Raw genomic sequence first — 22,299 nt, 5'->3', positions numbered from 1 at the left:
GCTCCGTGGTCCAAAATGTCCCTACTTCCATGATCTTTTTTCCTTAACTTTTACTTTGAAAACTTTCAAACCAATAGAAAAGCTGAAAGATTAATTCAATGAACAAACCCTCTTCACCTAGAGTCAACCACTAATATGCTGCCACCTTTGTGTGCACACACACGCACACTATGCACACACACACGCACTCACACGTATGCATACTCCACAGGCGCGCTCACACGTACGCACACACTCCACACACACGTGCACACATGTACGCATATACTCTACACCCGCGTGCACTCACACCCACGCATATACTCTACACACAAAGACACACTCTGCACATACACACATATGCACTCTATGCACGCACACTTTTTGGCCTGTACCACCTGAGAGTACTCGCGGGTGAAGACACTTGCCCCTAAGTAGTTCAGCAGGGGTCCCCTGAGAACTCATCACCACAAAACAACAGGTCCCCTAGAACTCACATTCAAATTCCCTCCATTATCTCAACAGTGTTCTTTCTGGATGTTTTATCCCCCAGATCTGTGGAAGGCCCTTCCGTTTGGGTGTGTCTGACTGCTTCCTAATCATCAGACTGGGGTCCGCCCTCCCACTTCCTCTTGAACCCACTCTAGGTCCCTCTGCCCTCACCACCCACCAGCCACCAAAAGGAGGACGAGGAGGAAGAGGAGGTGGGAGAGGTAGAAGGGAGGAGGGAGGGGAGGAAACTCACTGGCTCACACACCCACTGGGGTAATGGACAATTTCTCACCTTCTGTCCACCTACACATACCTGCTACCATCAGCAGCTAACTCAGGCCCCACCCCACCAAGTCTTGCCCAGCACAACTCAATCTTGGGTGCCCATGGGAGTTTCCCGGGGAGACTCTGAGAACACGAGAGCCCAGGATCCTAATTCCTAAGGTACCCAGCTGCCAGGTCTGGTGGTGGGTTGGGTCACAGTCCTGGTCCCTGGAACAAGCTCCCTGGTGGCTCTGAGGCACACTCCTCAAGGACTCAGGGCCTGGCCTGGAGTGTGTTCCGTGGACGAGAGCATCGGCACCACCCAGGAGCCTGGCAGAAAAGCAGAGTCCCAGGCTTCCCCAGTGATCTGCTAGACAAGAACCTGATTTTAATAAGCTTGCCAGTGGATTTACATGTACACCGAAGAAGCACTGAAGCAGACAATCATTTTCTGTTCCCGACTCTTACAGCAGGTCATGTTCTTGAAGCATTTCCAATGTTTTCACCGGTCTGTCCCGACTAAATATAACCATGTGGAGGGCAGAAAATGCATATTATTTTTCTTTGCATATCCCATGGCATATAGCGCAGAACAGACATTGAAAGGTGCCTACTGACCCTGGATTTTCCAGCTGAGTGCAATGGAGTGGCCCAACTAGGACCCCAGGCCTCACACAGCTCAGCCTTTCCACACTGAGCAGAGAGGAGCTGACCTCCGCCCTGCAGCCCTTGCTTTCTCTCCTCACCATGGGCCCTTGAGCCTTCCAGAAACTCTGCACTGAGGACTCAGCTCGGCAGAGGGGCGGCAAAGCTTCTATTCCCACATGTGTGCAAATGTCTGAGCAGGACAGTGCCCAGAAATCAAGGCTTAACCCTGAAAACTTTTTTGCAAAAAGGGGGGTCATCCCCAGATACTTAATAAGTCTTTGTGAATGACAAAAAATAGGGTATTTCCAAGCAGTTTTGAAATGTTGCTCAGTAATTACTTCATTATCTAAGAATAACCAGAACCACATTTAACTTATAACGAAGTTAAGACATTGCAACATGTCTGGCTCTGGAAGCAATTTAAGGATGAGAGCCTAGCAGGAGGGACACAGCGTGACAAGAATGACCCTCAAGAGGCACCGTGTCAAAGAAACCGCACTTGGAAAGCAGCGGCTACTCTGAACGCCTTCGGTCTGAGCACATTTTCCCTGCAGCACAGCGTCCACGAGAGGAAGGCTCGCCGGCAGCACAATCCACACGAGGCCTCACGGAAACAGGGCCAAACCTCGAGCGGCCCCGCGCCCCAGCGCACAGGAGCAGGCCGCCCGGGGTGCCGAGCGGACATACCTGGGGGTCTGCTGCACCTCTGCCCACCAGCGGTAGTCGGTGTGGCTGACGAGCAGCAGGATCTGGCACCAGAGCAGCACGAGCGCTGGGTGCGTGGGCAGCATGGTGCGCACGCGCGCATTCAGCCTCTCCAGGTCGTAGAAAGTGCCGTCGGCGTGGTCCGCCGCGAAGAGTCTCGAGGCAGCCGCCGTGATTCTCCGGAACATTCCTAGAAACCAACCAAAAGTACAACTGAGAGGCAAACGTCGGGCTGCTCGTTGTGGCCGCAGGAAGATCTTCCACAAAAAGACACACCCTCAGCTCCTTCCCAGAGCCACACGTTCAGAGCCCAGATGCTAACATTCTTACTCTCCCAGGCCTTCTCCCCACTGCCGGGAGCAAGCTGTCCAGGAGCTCCACGGAGGAGCAGGTGGCCTGCACTCGGCGCCCCTGGGACGGCGAGGCCTCCACAGGGCCGGGCCGGGGGGCCGAGTCTGCTCTGGCAGGTGGGACAGGACCCTCACCACGCCCTACTCCTGCCACAACAAACACCTCCTCGTGGGCCACAGCAAGTGTCCGGAGGAAGAGGGCATGAGCTGGGCCCAGTCCTCTGTGCCCTGCATTACTGTGTGGGCTCCCTGTGGGGCCAATGGCCCCGAGGGAAGAGGCAGGTGCTGCTGTGGAGAAATGGGGAGCCCGGGCACAGAGAAGAGGGAATGACAGACTACGGATATGGGGTTTTACTCAACAGAGGACAGCAAGCCATGGTCGGAGCTGTGACTCTACCATTTACTCGGCCCTCGCTATACATTACCTGGGGTCTTAGTTTTCTCATTGCAAAACGGAATTAAGAGCAGTAGCTGCTCACAGGGCTGCAAGAGGATCACAGAGTAAAACCTGAGTGAAGGGCTCAGTACGGCACTGGGCAGAGCAAAGGACCACCAACCGGGGCTGCTGCCAGAGGGCTGCTAGGAAAGGTCGCATGGCCTCCAGAGGGGCCATGAGCAGAGAAGAAGTCAGACGGTTCACTGGGGCAGGGAGGAGTCCATAGTGATGCTGGGGTTTGAACATCTCCCATGATAGTGCGGAGCATGTTGGCAAGAAAAAGCCAGAATCAAGCAGCTATGCCAGGTGACGAGTTCAATCATCAGGTGTGGGCAAGACACCAAGTCACACACTAGAAGGAGAATGGACATAAGAGCCCAAGGCAGCCATGTCAGTGGAGTGACCCAGACTCTGTAGACAATGTCGAGTCATCTCTGCAACAATAACCAGGGGCAGGTCACAAAGGGGACAACCCTACTGAGCGAGAGAAGGGGGACAGAGAAAGGGAGAAAGGCAGAGGGTAGAGTCAGAGAGAGAGACAGAGGGAGAGAGACAGCAGGAGAGAAAGAACAGAGATCAAGCATCGAAACCAGGACCAAGAATACTCAATGGAGAAAGGGCAGAGCATGGGAGTGGTGGGGACGCACACACACTGGTGGAGGCTCTAGAAAGCCCCCTGGCCCACCTGGTGCCCTTGGCAGAAGGCTGACGGCACTGCTGATCCTGCCGTGACGCCTGCCTCTGCTGTCCATCACCTGGAACCTCCTGGCTGTCATCCCTACACCTCTGCCCCCAGGGTCTGTCCTGCCCAACAGGCTCTTGCTGGGAAGCAGTCACCCACCAGGGTGAACGAGCCCCTGTCTGGGATGGGGGCTGCTAAGAGATACACCAAAGAAACGCAAGCAAAGGGGATATAGGTCACTTTCAGTCCAAGGCAACAAAGCCTCTTCTACCTTCCCTGTCCTCCTCAACCAGCAAGGCCAGGGTGCTAATGCCCCGGACAGCTGAGCCCCAGGAAGAAGAGAGGCCTGGTCTTGAATCTCCACAGCAGAAGAGCCAGCAGGGACCAGGAACACCCTCCCGCATGGGCACAGAAACAAGAACAGCCCCCCACTGTGGCAAGCCACCGAAATGCTGTTCTTTGTTACAGTAGCTACGTGACCTTAATTAACACGTGGGGAGCGCGGGTACTGGGCCAGGATGGGACGAGGCGCTGGGCAGGGTCTCCCTTCCCTGTCTCCTGAGCAGTGACCACTGGCTGAGATAGAAAGAAGGCCAATGTCTGATGTGACTGGGAGGCAAGGGAAGCCCCAAGAGTTGAGACCTGGGAGAAGGGACAGGGCCCTGGGGCCAAGTGACAGTGACAAAGCACAGACAAGCACCTGAGCCAGGAAGGCTTGCCTTGTCCCGCCCTCCCGGAGCTGAAAGAGACGTGTGGCCAGGAGTGCTAGAAGCAGGGCTGGAGGCAGCGGCCCCATGTTACTGGACTCTCCGGGGCTGCAGGAAGTGCCCTGCAAACGTGAGTTACTGCATGTACCACTGGCAACCGAGCAGCAGCGTGGTGTGTAAGAACGAACAAAGGGCAAGACAAAATGGTTGGGTTTTCAATCTCTGTTTTACCATAGGACCTTCTGGAGCCTGAACTCTCTCTTCAGCAGAAAGGGGGACTATTTCATAGAGCTGCTCTAAGGACTGAGGGAGTGTACCACAGCGAACACCCCACAGTGAACACCCTGATTCCCAGCAGGGCGGCCATCCTCATCTTTGCCCAAGTGTGAATCTGAATCAAGGTCAATCTTATTGCTGCAGGAAGAACCGTTTTCGAAGGTCTCAATTTTCAATGGAGAGCTAGAATTCACTGCCTTTGTTTAAGCAAAGCATAAATAAAAATCACCAAATTGATATGCTAAATGCACCTCATTTATATAAAAGTACAAGATGATTTAAACTCTGTCTCAAAATCAAACACAGTAATTCTGCCCCCTAATATCTTTAGAAGAAATGCAGTCAAAATAAACATGGAAAAAGACACTTAGAAACACACACTTTATTCGCAAATACTGAACCAAATGACAGCATGCAAAGACACCGCAGCAGAGCCCGCGTGCCCAGCACCAAGGCCAGAGCCCTTTGGTAGAACGCACTGCCGCTCACATCCTGTCCTGCCTGATACAGCGGCCACTAGCCACATGGGGCCATGCAAATTTAAGTCGATTAAAATTAAATAAAATTAAAAAGTATCTCCTTAATCCACACCAGCCACATTCCAAGTGCCCAAGAGCCCCGTGTGGCTGGAAGCAACTGAACCACTGCAGACACAGAATGCTCCCCAATGCAGGAGGCTCTCGTGGACAGCGCTGCCGTAGACTACACAATACCTCCCCTGAGTTTTGAGACAAGGAACAGGAGGAAGTGAGGGTGGTGAGTCAGGATACACCTGGAAGGCCACAGAACTCCACGTGACGCACAAGAGGTCACTCTTGTCCAAAGAGGGAAGCAAGCAGCCCTTAGAGATGAACAGGTGTCCTTCTGGTATCAGACGCAAACCAATCAATGGCCAAGTATCAGAATGACCAACATATTACAAATGACCTTATCATTCATGTAGCTTAATTCTTTTCTCAACTTTAAACTTATTACGTGCGTCAGTGAAGCATAAATCAGAAGTTCTTCAAAACAAAAATTCTTTCAATGTTACTAATGAGGAGGGCTTAAAACTCTCGAGTCCACTTGATAATTAAATTCTGGCCGTGCCCCTGTCCAAGGGCAACAGCAGTTAAATGAAGCAGCCATGAAGACACCCTCTTCTCCGCAACCCCCACCCCTGCCCGCCTCCCCGGTCGCCCTCTGACCCTCGCCTATGTGCTCTCAGCGGCCGTCTGGCCGGAGTACAGCAACGTCTTGCCTTTGGGCCTTAGCTTAATATCGCCTCTCAGGGACCCTGTCCTCCCTTCCCCCCCCCACCCCCGTTCTGCCTATTGCTGTTCTACTTGCTTCCTTCACAAGCAACATCCAGACTCATGACTCCCTGCCTGTGCATCATCCTCCCCACTGGACTGCAAGCCCCACGAAGGCAAGAGCCACATCAGCCTTCCTGACCACATGGCACCAGAGCGGGCTGACCTGGTGCATCTTTGCCAAGTGAAGAAGGGCTGAAAATGAGAACTATGTCCTGCTCTGAAGGTACATACGTGGTGCATGTGTGTGTTTTAATTTGTATGAAAGTAGTATGTACACAACTCAAAAATCCAATAGTAGAGAGAGGCTTCTGATTTTACAAATGCCCTGCCCCATCCCTCTTCAGGCAATTGTCTTGTTTCTAGTTCTGACAGTTACCTCCGAAATTCGACTTGACATACTTTTATCACCTGCAGCAGACCATCTATTATTCATCTGCTCCTCTTGTCTTACTGTGAGGAAGTAGCCATCGCTCCCTCTCTCAACGAATGCTGTCCAATCTCTCACCTGGCCCAAGTGGGCCAGAGCACCCAGGGCCTCACGCGCACGCACAGGACTCACGCCGGGGCTGAGACCAGAGGTGGCCAGGGGTCATCCTTCCTGCCATGGGGAAGAAGCCCACCAGAGAACAGAGCCAACATAGAAATCAGAGCTGAAACATGGAAATACTTGACAGGGCAACAGAATGAAAGTGCCTGAGGTGGTCATACCTAAAGAGAACAGTGACCTCTGTACTTCCAGGAACTCTTAAGCTTTTCTTTTCTTGCTCTATCACAGGATAGAGTCCTCCCCTGCAAGTGAACCTGCTGGATTTGCCGGAGTCACGCTGAGTGACGGTTACAGACTCTACCCTATTAGAGAGGAGATGCACCTCACTCATGCTACCCATCAACCGAAGTTACATTTTTGGTTCTATTTGGTTAACTCTGTAGCCCCTATTTCCTGTTGTGTCAACTTCAGATATGACTGTATAACCCCAACAATGCAAGATGCGATTAGTGATCCTTCCATCCCTCCACCTTTTTCTCTACCTTCCACTCCCAAATTAAGTTGGTTAGTTTCCCTTTTATTTTTCTTGGAAATAAAAACATTTTCATTCTGTTCTGAAACCAAAATTAAGTAAATAAGTCTTCAATGTTTTATTCACAAAATGACTTTAAAATTGAAAAATCAAACAGCATTTATGATTATGCGAATATAGTTTCCAACAAAGCCAAGAAACGTAGAATAACATTTCTTTCTATAGGTCCTTGGTCATGACCCCTGAGCCACTTAAAGAAGCTATTTAAATTCAAGGGTTTCAATCAAATTGATTGTTGAAAATCATGCCATACTTTGGTTTGCTTCATATTTGGACCATGACTTCCTTGTTTATTTTTCCTAGAGATTAGAATTGCCTCTTGCTTTTCCTGCTGGAAGAAGAAAGATATAGCTGTACCCTGTAACTAAAGTCTTCCGGCTTCTCACCCATTTAATCTAAGCCAAGGCATTCTTCTTGAAAACACTCATTCCTCTTAGAAAGCACTGACTATCCTAGTATGGACTGGTTGTTTCTGATGCATCCTTTTTAATTCACAATCACATGTAAAGGTACAAAAATATCTTGGGCTTCCAAATCTTTAAGAGAGGAGGAAGCCCTCAGGTTTACTTTTTTTCACCAATAAAACATTTTCTTTTTTTTTTTAATTGTATGACATTTTGGGTTTTTTTTTTTTTTTTAAGATTTTTATTTATTTATTTGAGAGAGAGAGAGAGCACAAGCGGTGGGGTGGGGAGGGAGGGCAAAGGAGGTTCCCCACTGAGCAGGAAGTCCGACGTGGGGCTTGATCCCAGACCCTGGGATCATGACCCGAGCCAAAGGCAAACGCTTAACCGACTAAGCCACCCAGGCGCCCCAACAAAACATTTTCAAATGCACATTAAGCACAGCAGAGCTTGCACTGGGCAGCAAAGTTCCTACCTCTGAGAGTGTATAGTACAGGACATGGAATATACAGATGCTCTATGAAGGTTAGTCTGAGGTACCTACCAGACTTGAAGATATGGATCAGACACATTAGCAGCGTGCCTAGTTCTTGACAATAGAAAGTATGTTGCTGTTCACTCATTTCCACTTTTAGCTGTTTTGTAACAATATCCTCCAAAAGAATGCCAACTAGTTGTAGTAGAAACCTTCAAAGAAAGGGAAAAGCCTGATAGTCAATTAGGTGACTGTTATAGAGTAATTATATAAGGTATACTGGAAAAATACATATGGTAGAAGTGAAGTAAAAATATAAATAAAGTTAAGTAAACAAAGTGCAACATTTAATACCATCCCTTTGTATTAAATCACTTTCCCTCTCTGTGTATCACCTTCCTCACTTACGAGATGGCAGTAAACATATCACCTTCAGGACTGTTAGAAGGATAAAATGACATGTAGTGTTTCTTTAAAGCTTTGCAAACCATAAAGCATCACAGAAATACCAGACAACAATCCACTGTAGGAATTTAATGTATCATCCATTTTAGCCACCTGCTTAAATGTAGCAGAGGGAGCCAAAGGCTACCTGGTTGAACCTACAAACAAAAGGGTGTCGGGCAAGTTTACTGGATTTATCTCCATAAACACACAGGCACCTCACCAATGACCAACGACAGGGAGGCTAAACGGATGTTATGTGGGCCTGCCTGGAAGAAGCACATCCGCACAAACCACACTCATGGGACATCTCACCAGCTCTACCTTACTGAGTGCCCTGAATCCAGCAAAGGTGGACACACACTTGTCTAGGCAATAAGCATTTACTGGGCCTGACTTTTGATTACTGCCCTCAAGGAGCCTCCAAATAATTTGTGAGGGTAGACATGATTTCATATGACAAGTACACCATGGGGAACACAGTGGGAACAGTCACCCTGGCAGAAGAAAGATTTTATTACTGACTGTGTTTAGAATGGCCAGTACACATGAGAATAAAAATTAGACTTTTAGTGGGTTTTCTTAGATTTTTAAACTCTTTGCAGGCAACACAACACACATCCTTACTGCTAGCACCTAGGTCAGGCCAGCCTTAGCCCCCACTGCCATGGTCAACCACTGTGTGGCCTTTAACAAGGATACGAGATGGGACATGACAGAGCTGTAAGAGAGACATGAACCCAGGGCCACAGTTGAGGCAGATCAGGTAAAGAAAGTACATCCACACAGACTTCTTTACCCCACTTGCAGTGCTGAAGCAAGACCAGGAGTTATTGCAGACTTACTGATCGCAAAATGCTACGGCTTCCTGAAGGCCATGGGATGGTTAAAGGCTTAGATAGAGAGCATACCTTGAAAATGTTTCCTCTGGCAAACTCTTGATTTGTCTCCCTTCGTTGTGTTCTTCCGGTGTTGAAGTACTGTCCCCATCTCTTAACCTATCAATTATTGGACAGGAGATTAAATATGGGGAGAAGGAGAGCTCCTGAATACGAGAAAGAACAATATCTTCAGTTGACTGGGAAATGAGAACCCTCAAAATGGCCAGGATTCCTGAGATCCACAGTTGAACAGTGCTCACAGATGCCTAAAAGAGAGAAAACACGGGATAGTTGAAGTAAAAAGAGAATTACACTTTTTTCTGATTGCTAGTTTCATGAATGAAAATTACTCCTATTTTACCATTCTATCAATAAAGCCAATAAATTATCACTGGTTCCAAAGTGTGGTCCCAGACAAGCAGCATCAATACCATCTGGGAACCTGTTTAAAATGCAAATTCCCAGGCCCCACCATGACCCTGACAGAGTCCCCAGGTAACTCTGATGAACCGCTGCACAGGCATGAAAAGAAGGTGCCATCATGAGGCAAGACACTCACCATTGTATCTGGAGTGACAAACATACTCCGTAAAAGCATGTCCACGGGACGGAGGGAGGAAGGGGCCAGAATCTCAAATAAAGTATTTAACACTCCAAGGGCTTCATGAGAATCAATGTGCATCTGTTGCAATTAAACATCACAAATGTTTTCCCGTAAGTCAACAAACATGTTAACATTTCTACCTCAAGTTAGGTACCTCTAGGTCAAATGACCTTGACCATCCAAGCATTACCAGCCCTGCCTTTGAAAGCATCTTTAGCAGTGAACCAGGAAAACGGTTTTTAGAACACCGTATCAGCTACATTTTTCCCATAAGGGAAATTTTTTCATTTAGATTTTTATTATCTAAACAACATACATTTTCTGTAAAAGATTCAAATATTTAAAAGTATGGAAAAACCCGCTGGAATCACAGCCCTCTGACATGATCACCATCCACACTCTGGGACCCTCTCTCATGCAGCTCTTTTTTATACATACAGAATTTACCTAAATGGGATATCACACACAACTCTTTTCCTTTCTTCGCTTTACCTGCACCCCATCCCTACTCAGCCAGTTACGACAAATGTTAATAAACTGGCGTACCATTGAGTTTTGAACAACACGGGGGTCAAAGGCAGCCACCCCCACAGAGCTGAACATTCGTGTATAACTTCTGACTTCCCCAAAATGATAGCCTACTGATGACCAGCAGCCTAACGGATAACAGAAACGGTTGATTAACACATATTTTGTACACAGATTACATACAGCATTCTTACAATACAGTAAATTAAAGAAAACAAAATGTCATTAAGAAAATCATAAGGAAGAGGAAATATACATACAGGACTGTCCTGTATTTATAGAAAAACATCCTTGTTGTTCAAGGGTCAACTGTATTTCTAACTTTCTCCATGTTCCTATAATCCTATACCCAAACACACGTAGAGAGGTTTTTGTTTAAGTTGATTTAAAAAATCATGTTATGAATGTCTCTGCTTTTTTCCCTTAAAAATGGAATGGATAACTCCCAAGGCAACAGGTTTTAAAATCTAACGTTTTTAATGGATGCAAAATATTCCAAGCTAAGTGTCTCCCACCATGTGTTTAAGCACTGCCTTCGTGATGGGTACTGCTCATCACTAAGAGTGTGTCCACAGCCAGTGAACCTGTCTGCAGAGATGCACTGTTTTCAGGTGCCCATGTGAACACCACATGCACCGAGTCTACCTCAACGGTCAGGAAACCATCCAGAGAGCTTCTACACTCCCAAGCCTTCCACCCAGGCCTGCACCTGCCCCACCAGCTCTGCCTCTTCTGGGTCTTCAGGAGGAGTACACCAGGCCCACAGCCAGGGCCAGCCCCAGCCCCAGCCCCATGAGGGCAATCCCCTCTGCCTTTGCCCTCAGTATATGCACAGGCCCTAACCCCTCTTTCCACCTCTGGCTGCCACCCCACATCTACTCCTTCTCAGAGTCCGTTTCTTTCCTATTCCTCTCTCACCAACACACCTGAGCCAGGCTTCTACACCCTCCACCCACTCAAACCTCCCCAGTGGCCACCAGGCTGCCAAATGCAGGGTCAGCTCCCAGCTCATCTGCTCAGCCTGTGAGCAGCCGAAAGCTGACCCCTCTCTCCTCCAGGAAATGCCTTCCTTTCTTGGCTTCAATAATACCACCCCACCTGCTCTTCCTTCCCCACCTCCTCCATGGACTTGTCCTCACCTCTCTGGCCTCTAAGCTCAGAGCTCGGCCTTCCCCTCCTTCCCAACTACACAGGGTCCCCTGTGACCTCTTCCCATCCTGATGTTCACCTCCTGCTCAGCTCCACCTCAACAACTGCAGACTCGTACACCCAAATGCCGGCCTCAGCCTCTCCAGAGTGCCTCCCAGGTAAGCCAGCTGCACACGCCCAGACCAGGATCCCTCCTCCTCATCTCCCCAACTCCGTAGACAGGAGGCCCAACACCTGCGAGCTTCCCCGCTCCCATCCACGTGAAGCTGAGAGCCAAGCTTACCAGTTCTGCTTCCACACCGTATTTAGCAGGTGGCTACTGCTCGCCACCTCATTCCCCACCCTGGTGCACGCAACCTCCATGCCGCAGGCAGGTGCCCCTGCTCAGCCCTCACTCCTACCCTGAGATTATCCTCAGCTCTCAAATCACACCATGCCACTTCTTTGTACCAAACCCTCTACAGGCTTCCCAAAGTCCTCCACACCGGCCCGAGAGGCCCTCCACGCCCCCCAGACCCTGGCTGCCCTCCCTACTCCCCATGGCCACTTTGCTCCATGCACGTGGCCTCTCGAAGTTCTCTGATCCCACCGGGCAGGCTCCCACACCTTAGGGTCTGCACTGCTGTGTTTTCTCTGCCTAGAAAGCTCTTAACCCAGGTCAGGTTTAGGCAAATTGAGCAACGCAGCCCTGCCTGGCCACTCCCACCTCTCTTCTCTCCTTGGCCCACCCTACATTACCTGCTGCCATCTGGTGTTTCACACACGTCACTAAGTTACTTCTGTGGTCTGTCTCCTCCAGCCCCATCCAATGAAACTGTCACTCCTAGAGGGCAGGCTTTTCAATGGCTCTGTTCACGTTCGTATTTACTGCTGGTACTGAAGAGGGCCCAGCACTACCTGTGCATGGACCATGCACCTGCGCTTAGCCACCTGGTGGGCACTGTGCAGCGGTTCACACGGCTTCACTGGGGCAGGGATCAAGCTGGACATTTACCATGCCTTCCGGCCTTCCAGCTCCACCTTCCTTAGATTGTTTACAAACGAGAGACTGGAATAAAGTTTTTGGAGTACTACTCTAAAAATATAGATCCACAGACATGGAAACCGTGACCACGTTAAAACACCACATTCACCAATTTATTAAAACTGCCCTCTGTCAATGTCACCTCAAGTCAAGACTCCCTCCCTGTCAAGTGGCTGCTGGATAACAAGTCCGTTAGGAAACCAGAATGGGGCTGAGGCGATGAAGACAGTAAGAGCTACCGCATCACGTCTGCACATTTGCACCGACGGCCAAGAGTCACGGACACTGCCTATTACCCAGAGTACTTGCTTCCTCCACCAGGACAATCAAGATGAGCAAACAGGTATCTGCTGACGCATCCAAAGCGCTTAAGACCCAGAGCTCTGCTGACCGCTGGTGAGGCTTCCTGGAGGGCCATCAGAGGCACTCCCCTGCCACCCTGGGACACCCCCAACACCCCATTTACAAAGGTGCTGCTGCACCTGCAACGGGCATCCTGTCCTCGGACACCCGGTGGCAGACATGGCTCAGAAGCCCTGTGACTGAGTGGGCTCCATCCCCGACGGCACAGCCAGATCACCTTGCTCGCTGCAATTATGGAGACAACTGATCGCATCGCTTGATTACAGAAGTTCTGCTTAAATGATGGATCACGGCTGACAAGGGAAAACAAACAGCTCAAGATCAAATAGCAACACCTGACTGAGCAGAATGAGGGAGGCAGGGCAGCCAGACGGGAAAGGACACGGCTCTGGACTCAGACCGCTGGCTCTGCCTTGGCCCCGGCCCTCTCCAGCCATGCACCTCTGGGTGGGCCTGGGCTCTGCTCTTGTGAAGCGGGCGACACAGCAACCTGAGAAGGTCACTGAGAATGAATGAAATCCCTGCCCTGTTGAGCGGCACTGATAAGGATCACAAATCAAATCTGTTACAACTCAGTGAAATGCCAATCCCAAGCACCGCCTCCTATAAGAACCTTTGCCACTTTGGAAGGTGTCCCAGGGACCCCACGGCAACAAGGCAGACGTGGGACAAACCTGCTGCTTGGCTAACATCGGGAGGATGACGTCGGCTATCTGCCGAGACAGTCGCTTCCACTTGTCTTCGTTCTCCTTGTGGCACTGCTGCAGGACCAGGATGAACATCTCCAACACCTGCAGGGGGTGGGGGGCAGGTCAGAGCTCCCAGAGCACATGTGCCCGCACTGACCCCAGCTCCGACTCCAGGATGCAAACCCAGCGAGGGCCTGATGCCCCCAGTGCCACCCTAGCCCCGGGACACATGGGAAACCGCAGAAGAAAATGCAAGGGGCACCCTCCAACAAGCACAGTCCTTGGGATCACGTGCCATCATTATACTTCTATGCTTCTACGGAGTTTACAAGATTTCAATCAGAGAAAAGGCACAAAAAGAGAATCAAATTTATACTAACCTTTGGAAAAACGCAAACACAGCCCTGACTAAACTATTCTGCAGACGCCGCCTGACTTCTGTGTACATTAATTTCAACTCTGTGCTCTTTACAAAGCTGATCTCCTACCGAGTCGCACTTACTCTCAGAGAAGTTACCCATGGTCGAGCACGAGTTTATGAGTGATCAGTTCTAAGCAGAGGCAGCTAAAAGCCCGTTTTTGTAAATAAAGTTTTACTGGCACATGGCCATACCCGCCGTGAACACACTGGCTGGGACAGCTTTTGTCCACAGCAGCCGACCTGGGGTGTTGCAACTGATGCCCTAGAGCCTGCAAAACTGAAAATACTTACCACCTGCCTGTTGACAAAAATGCCTGTCAGCCTGGCCTGTTCACCACAAGCGCCGCAAAGGCAGCCAAGCCAATCCAAGCTACTCTGTAAGAAGCCCACCCGCCTGCCCCCTCCACAGCCGCCCCTCTGCTCAGTGGGCTTGGCAGCGCTTCTCCCACAAGAGGGGGACCTGCACTCCATTCTGACTCTCCTCAGCAAAGGCTAGCCGACCCTCTCTGTCCTCTGAAGAAGCAGACGGAGAGCTCCCCAAGTGCATGTGGCTGACGGGCCACTCTCCAGGCCGCCCTCCAACCCAGTGTGCTTTGTACCTTTCATTGTAATTATGGGATTTAACTAAACAGTAAGCATTTAATTAAACATTATATAGATTAACCAAAATGAGTATGCACAAAGAAAGTGTTTCCACGAGAAAAGCTGATGACTTTAAGATTCAAAGACAAATAGCTACCAAGAATTACAAAACAGTGAGGGCCAGGCAAGCGAGCAAGCTAAGAGTGGCCTCACTGGAGAGGCCTGATGCTAGATCTCTGCACTGAGGCCCCACCCCAATCAGCCTGAAATTGTGCTCCACCTTACGGAAAACAAAACCACAGTTAGCACAAAGGAAAAGACCCTAGTCCTACTTCAGTATATGGTAAATAGATGTACAAAATAAAGTCTTTAGATTACTTCAGATGTGAGATTTTTTTTAAAAAAGATTTTAGTTATTTATCTGAGAGACAGACAGAGCACGAGATGGGGGAAGGGAAGAGGGAGAGGGACAGACTCCCCGCTGAGCGTGGAGCCCAATGTGAGGCTTGATCCCAGGACCCCGAGATCACGACCTGAGCCGAAGTCAGACGCTTCCCCGACTAAGCCACCCAGGTGCCCCTCAGATGTGAGATTTTTAAAATCATCTTTTAGAATTCTATCATTTTGATCAATGTCAATTAACTGATTTTTGGTAATTTTGGAGAAGAGGGTCTCCAACTTATTTACTTCCTTGAATGACCTTGTGACTGTCAGTCAGGTGGCAGGTGACCTCCCCATGTGGCTGTACAGCTTTAAAGACCAAACCTCGGCAAGCCTATCCCTCCCTGGCATCTCCCCAGACTGAGAGCCGGCGGCAGCACAAAGGATCATCCGCTAATTAGTGGACCGTGGGCCACAGGGCATTTCCTCCTGCCCCTGCAGAGACAATGGAGTGCCAGGGACCGCCCCACGCCTCCCTTACCTGATGGTACTGGATGAGTCTCAGCAGCATCGACACCACCACCTCTTTCTGGGTTTCAAGCTCTTTTCCTGCGTCGGCTTTATTGGTTCCTCTCAGGACAAAGAGGTCGTGGACTATCGGCTGCAGAGCTGGTATGGCTGTGGTGTAAAAAGGCAGGCTCAGAAGGCATCGCAAACCGTAACACTGCAGACAGAGCTTAACACCTCCAAGACACGTCCAAAAAATAAGAAAACTCTAATCCGTGCACGGCTTATGATAAGGGATACATTCGGGTTATCAGTGAGCGCTACGAATTATCAGTATGCCATCATGGAGGCCACAGGTCTTCCTCAGACACTTACTGATCATTTTGTGTAATCTTAAAAAAACAAAAACAAAAACTAGGGTGTTGTGATGTAACATCATTTCTGACAAAAGAGACACAAATCCAAAAGCCAAATTCAAACTAAAATCTTCCAACTAACTAAAGTAGCAACATCCTACTCTAATGCACACTCCACTTAAAGATTTACCTGAAAAGATGACAGTGTTCTTCAAGAGAAAATATGTAAAGTATTAGATTTCTATGCTGTTTTAATAATAACTCACTCTCGTTAGATAAAGCCTTTCCCCCAAGTCTTGTCTTTATCCAAAACCAGTCAAACTAGGTTCCTCAGTCTACCGCCACCGCAGGGACAAACTGTCTAAGAAACGTCTCTCATGGGGAAGGGTGTGGCCCAATCATGTCACTGATGTCACTGTAAGGCGCTGTCTGCCTAGTGGCACGCACACTCGGGCACACTCAGGCACACGCACACACAGCATACTTGCTGAGTGTTCTACAGGAGACCACGTCTTCCACAAGAAAGTACTGGCCATTGATTTTCTACCCAAAGACCCTCTAATCGAGGGGGTTTTCGTCATCCTTCTATTTGACATTTGCACCAGGGACCCCAAACTCCGTGTGTGTACAAGTGTGAACTTTTGCTGTGGTGTGAAAGCCCTTGTGAGGCCACGGCAAAGGCGACTCCAGAGACCGTGAGAATCAGATGGTGCTGAGTGTCTACCCCTCCACACATTACCTGCTTTACCACAACCACATGGAACAGAGAACGCTGCACACCACAGCGCCCTCCTCTGCGGTCTACAAAGGTCTTAGGATGTACCTCACCAAGGTTCAAAAGCCTACTGATTCCTGACAATGGAGCCAGAGAGGAGTCAAGGGAAAATGCTGAAGATTTACAGTTTATTCTTCAAACCCCAACCTCCTTGTGCAGGTGCGAGGAGGCTGCTTGAGGGCAGACCATTGTCTGTGCTCCTCAGTTAAGTCTCTACAAAGAACCAGGCAGCACAGAAGGCCCTGAACCGAGGCCAGACCACTCCTTCCCGGGCCGGTGCACAATACACCAAGTGTCCTTACAGAAGGTGGATTTTTCAGTTTCGTGTGTTTCACGTAATCAGACTAGAGTTTTTATGTCAGACTCTCTCTGTACCTCAGATCACCTTACTGCTTCTTGTGTTTTTACCTTAGGAGACTGTAAGCTCCTGAGAGTAAAGGGGGGAGCTCTCTCCCTTCTGTGGCCTCGCTAAGCCGTGCGCATATGCACACACACGTGCACACACACACACGCCTATGCACACATGCACGCTTGCACACGCATGTACACACACAGCTACAAAGCACGGTGCAGCCGCGGGCACAGTTGGAAGTTGGTGTAATGAAGACTAACACTGTCCAGCACATCATTACTGACGACCACAGGGAAAGGTTTGTCCCGTTACCATGTGTCACAGCCTTCCTCCCACTGGCCATGATGCCATCACAGAGCTGAATGATTTTAGGAATTCCAATGATCTGTTTTGAATGATAGCGTTCGTAAGATAGTAATACCAGGAAGAAAAAGATGTTTGGAATAATTGCCTCTGATTCCCTAGAAACAAAAACATCCATTTAGATACTTCCTTTTAAAATTAAGATACATAATCAATATAAACAACATGAAATTACTAATGATTCCGAACTGAGAGCAAAAGGGAAAAGGACAGAGCAAGGGGGCAGGGGGGGAAGTGGGGAGAGTGAGGGGAGGGAATGAGGGGAGAAAGGGAAGCGGAAGGAGGGGTGGATGGGGAGGGCTGAGGGAGAGCCCCCGGAAAGCACCCAACGGCACTGGATGCCCCAAGGCACAATATTCTTAGTTCTCCTCCTGCCCCTTCTCTCTTCAGTTGAAGAAATTGAGACTCAAAGGAGGAAAAAGTAACTTGTCTCAAATCACATAGGCAAAATGTCACCTAATTAGAGTAAGAAAGTCCAGGGTCTCTAGACCCAACGGACACTGAGAACACATCCTTCTTCACCGTGTTTCCCTACTTACTAAGGACCACTGACCCCCAACAACATGGGTTTGAGCTGCGCGGGTCCACTTATACACAGGATTTTTTTTTTAATAAATACAATACTATACTATAAATATATATTATCTTCCTCACAGTTTTCTTAACATTTTCTTTTTTTCTGGCTCACATATTGTAAGAATACACACAATACATATAACACATAGAATATGAGTTAATCGATTGTTGACATTATCCGTAAGGCTTTTGGTCAACAGCAGGCTCTTGGTAGTTAGCTTCTTGGGGAGGCACAAGTTACATGCGGATTTCTGAGTATGCGGGGGTCAGCACCCCTGACCCATGTTGTTCAAGGGTCCACTGCAACTCAGACACTGAAGAGATCTCATTTTCAGTAACTACACTTAAACGCCTGTCTCTGGCACAGGAGAGGGTATTCAGGCCTTAGTGTCCAGTAAGGGAGAGCTGCAGTTCTTCTCAGGAAAGCACACAATAACCACCTTTACCACAGGCAGCCACATCTAAAACGTGTTTTCTCTAGAAAGCTCAAAAACCAATCAGCATTCCAGCAGAAGAGACTGCATTTAGCAGTCTGATATCATAATTAAACGCTCTGAAATGTGAAAACTGACACGTCTAGGGCGCCTGGGTGGCTCAGTTGGTTAAGCGACTGCCTTCGGTTCAGGTCATGATCCTGGAGTCCCGGGATCGAGTCCCGCATCGGGCTCCCTGCTCAGCGGGGAGTCTGCTTCTCCCTCTGACCCTCCCCCCCTCATGTGCTCTCTGTCTCTCTCATTCTCTCTCTCAAATAAATAAATAAATCTTTAAAAAAAAAAAACAAAAAAACTGACACATCTAATTCCAGATGCAGAACTATTTCTAAACAAGTCTTGAGACACATCAATTTTTAAGAGAAATAAAAACACAGTGTGTTAATCAGAGTTCCACTTAAAAAAATATCTAGCAAAAATGTGTTAACAATCCTTTAAAGTAAATGTTCATCTTAATAATCTAAAATCACATGTCAGTGCGTAATAAGGACAAAAAATCTAAAAGAACAAAATGCCATTACCTGAACTGGCCTACTTCAATGTATTCAAACTGCTTCAGCACAAATCCAATAAACACCTACAAGCAGGAAAATAAAATTTTCACATCAGTAATTAAAACGCGCAAACTAGGTTACTTTTCTCCCTACTTACTTGTGTCAGTTTTAACAAGTTCCTGGCAGTAAACTTGTGTGTATACAAGAACTCAGACGTATTCTGTCAGACTAGATTATCCAGGACGCTTTACTGAATAGTTGGTGGGAGATCCGGGAAGAGAGACTGCACGCTCCAGGAGACACCGAGCAGAACGCAGACACATCTGGGGGCCAGCTCGCCCCGGCTCACACCCCGAGCGGCATGGATGCCCCGACACTGGCTGGTAAGAAGATGCCCACATCAGCCCACCACCTCCTCCCAAACCCCGGCATTCAAAGGGGCTGATGCAGGGGGCTGCTGTCGGGCAGGGAAGGGGACCCTGAGGGCACAGGCAGCACTGCAGGCCTGGCTTTGAGCCAGTTTGCGTCCAATTCTGCTCCAAGCACCTGCGCTCTCCCAACCTCGAGCCTGGAACTTACATACCGCTGTTTGCTCCCAGCCCGCGGGCGTGACACAGACACGGAGCAGGTGCTCCACAGATCATGATGGGAACTGAATTAAATGGTCCGCCTGTTCCCCTTTCCTACAGTCATTGTACTGAACTCCTCGGGGATGGGGAGCAAGGGCTCTGAGCTATACGAGCAAATCCGAACAAATGTGAGGCTAGAGCACTCACGGCAAGGAAAGGCCAGCAGCACCATGGAAGAGGTGGCTGGGAGGCGGCTTTGCTGGAGCTCTGAGGCCGGCCCCTCTCCACGTGCACGCGTCAGGTGGAGATTTTAGTAAGACAGAAGGAAGCAACAAAAATTACACCGTCTCTGAGAAGAGAGTCTATGTAGAAAGACTGAAGAGAGAATGGCGGTCACACTGAAGGCAGCCCAGAAAGAGAGCAGCCTCTCCCTTCCGCAGGAGAACATCGAGCTCTGCCTGGGAGGAGTCACGACTGGAGGCTGAGGAGACGGTGGGGTGCAGCCCTGGGTGGAGCCGATGGCTCTGTGCCCCCAGAGCGGCCCTCGAGGTGGGCCCTGACTTCCGCCTGAAAAGCCCCCAGGGCGCCCTTATTCCTCACGCCCCAGTCAGCATGCACCTGTCTCCCTCTGGGCCACCACCGCCCGAGGCTTCAGACGAGGCCTCTCCCGCCCAAGATCCCTATGTCAGAGGAAAGGGCATGCTGTCCCTAACCGTCCTCCAACGAGCATCTGCCCCAAGGAAGGGAGCAGCTCTCTTGGACGATGTTCTTCTGGTAATTTGGCAAAAGAAGGAGTGCAAATGTCAGCCACCATGACGCCTGGTCCTTCAAGCCCCCCTTCATCAGAAGATGGCACCCCAATACTACTTGTGGGGAGATAAGCATTCTGAAGGTGTTTCCTCATTTCTCTGAGCAACAGACCTTTTCAGGTGAGTGTTGGTGCCAACATGATCTACCGACACACCGATGTCTACGAAACATTTCCCACCTCACTTGGGAAAGAAGCCCAAGGTCATGGCCCAGCAATGACAGTCACATTTTCATGACCTACAGGCGACTTTATGTGTGGTGAATGCAGCCGGCGTGCCGAGGGGCTGGGATTCCAGAATCGCTTCCCCACAGCTGAGTCCCACCTGGCCAGGGCGTGTCAACACCGAGCTGGTCAGACGGGCACCGGGAGGGCCTCTCAGGGCACAGCACCAGCTACTGCTCCCTTAAACCATGTTCTTCTTTACAGACATGCCCGGACGTCAGCTTGTTTGAAACCAGATGTCATAATTGATAATCTGTTCAAAATAAGTCCCTGCGTTTTGCAAAAATGCCCTCCTGAACAGTAAGGCTTAGTTGCATCTAAAATTTAAATGCACTTCCCTTGGGGTGGGGAGGGTGAGTGGACAGAAAAGCCCTGACCCTCGAGGATAGGCCACCCCGAGCCCAGCCCCGCCCGGGTGGAGAGCCCGCGCTGGGGAAGACGCAGCGGCGGCACGTCTCCCGAGGGCAGACCGCAGGGTCTCACAGGCTACCTGTATTGACTTACCAACAGCTAGGGCAGGAGGAAGCCAGAAACAACAAACCTGGTCCGAGTCCAGAAGACAGTAATTGACCCGTAACTGCACCAGCTGGGCCAGCAGGTCCAGGACCTGCCTCTGCAGCTGCACGGACGTGGTGGTTGTGTACTGTTTCAAAGCTTTAATAACCAGAGGCTCGAACAAGCGAATGTGATTATGAATAGCATTCTGCCGGGAAAAAGAAAAGAACAAATCCGTGAGTTGGTCTTCAACTGAACACTTCAGGCAGCCGACCTGGGAAGTGCCGAGCTCCGTCCTCCCTTCTGGCACGACACGTGCGCCTCTCGCTCACCTTATCCGCGCGGTTCTTTGTGGCGCTCGTGAGGTTGGTCTTCAACTGGGTAGACACCTTCTGAAGCACGTCAAACCACCTGCCGGATGGAGAAAAGGGAGCCAAGAATGGCCTCAAATCCTCTCCTGCGTCCCCAGCCACACTCGGAGTCAGGGGGCCTGGGGGGCCACGCACGCCGCGGCACCCACTCCTCTCGAACACAGACGGCCGGGCTGCGCCGAGCCCGCAGTGACAAGAGCCCCGGGCCTTGTCTGGGTGGCAGGCGCTCAGAGGGAGCGCGCCGGGCGTGGGAAACCCACCACCACCCAGCCCAGGCCACGCTGAGGCCAGAAAGGGGATGCCCACGAAAATCTCACTTGATTTTCTTAGGAAAAAATTCTTCAGGATTCACAATTATAAGTTAAACGAAGTTAGAGGACAGTTAACACACACACACACACGCGCTCCCTTAGTTTTTTATTTATACCCCATATTATTAAACAAAGTATTTGAAGACATTTATTCCTGAGAACTGGATACACAGTGAGTATGCCACCCACGTAAAGCCTGCAACAAGGGCATTTTCCTTCGCTTCTGACTCTAGTATGTTAACTGCAGCTCTTTTATCACAATCTACATAAAAGGAAAAACAAGGAATTCTCTTGTTACTACACTGAGTAGCAGCTCAAATATCTAATAACTACGGGCATTTAAGCAACAACTACTATATTCCAGGCATCAAAAACACAATCATAAATGTAAATGAAGACTTCAAGTCACAAGGTGATGAAAGGCGAAGTGCTGTTATAAGAGACTCTTCAGTGCCCTTCAGACACCTTCGGGGGCCGGCACTCCTGTACCACGTGGAAGCCGCGCCTTCACCCGAGTGCAGACCTGAGAGGTGCCCGCTCCCACCTGGCGCCTGAGGTCAGCAGGCCAGCACGTCCTGCACCGCAGCCCCGGCGGCCCCTACAGCCCAGCTGCCTCCCCACGCCCGCCCAGCCCCGAGCCTGCATGATCCCCCACACGCCACCTTACTCACTGGATCACACACTTCTTAGAAGGCAGGGCCATGCCTCCAGCATCTTGGTAACAATCACACTTTCCAAAGTTCTTTGG

The 22,299-nt window shown here is 49.7% G+C and overlaps 1 protein-coding gene across 10 annotated transcripts in view; it reads right to left on the bottom strand.

Annotated features, from left to right (window-relative positions):
- The window catches only part of HTT (huntingtin), a 139,594-nt gene that overhangs the window by 35,930 nt on the left and 81,365 nt on the right, over positions 1 to 22,299 (bottom strand). For all 10 annotated transcript variants that reach the window (XR_010409241.1, XM_064584168.1, XM_064584171.1 and 7 more), the window contains 10 exons: positions 21,202 to 21,280; positions 20,916 to 21,077; positions 18,800 to 18,855; positions 17,161 to 17,309; positions 15,400 to 15,536; positions 13,460 to 13,576; positions 9,677 to 9,799; positions 9,148 to 9,383; positions 7,862 to 8,004; positions 2,071 to 2,278 (listed from right to left, as the gene is read on the bottom strand). Coding sequence is in view for 9 of the 10 variants with exons in the window: in XM_064584168.1 (XP_064440238.1) it covers positions 2,071 to 2,278; positions 7,862 to 8,004; positions 9,148 to 9,383; positions 9,677 to 9,799; positions 13,460 to 13,576; positions 15,400 to 15,536; positions 17,161 to 17,309; positions 18,800 to 18,855; positions 20,916 to 21,077; positions 21,202 to 21,280 (1,410 nt within the window). In the remaining variant the exon portion in view is untranslated. The remainder of the gene's footprint in view (positions 1 to 2,070; positions 2,279 to 7,861; positions 8,005 to 9,147; positions 9,384 to 9,676; positions 9,800 to 13,459; positions 13,577 to 15,399; positions 15,537 to 17,160; positions 17,310 to 18,799; positions 18,856 to 20,915; positions 21,078 to 21,201; positions 21,281 to 22,299) is intronic.

This window comes from Mirounga angustirostris, unplaced genomic scaffold (assembly GCF_029215605.1).
Source record: "Mirounga angustirostris isolate CCGP_5_RB_7025 unplaced genomic scaffold, mMirAng1.0.hap1 SCAF_2, whole genome shotgun sequence".
NCBI classification, from domain to species: Eukaryota; Metazoa; Chordata; class Mammalia; order Carnivora; family Phocidae; genus Mirounga; species Mirounga angustirostris.
Note: the sequence above shows the minus strand (reverse complement) of the source record. Positions and strands in the feature narration are given on the sequence as shown.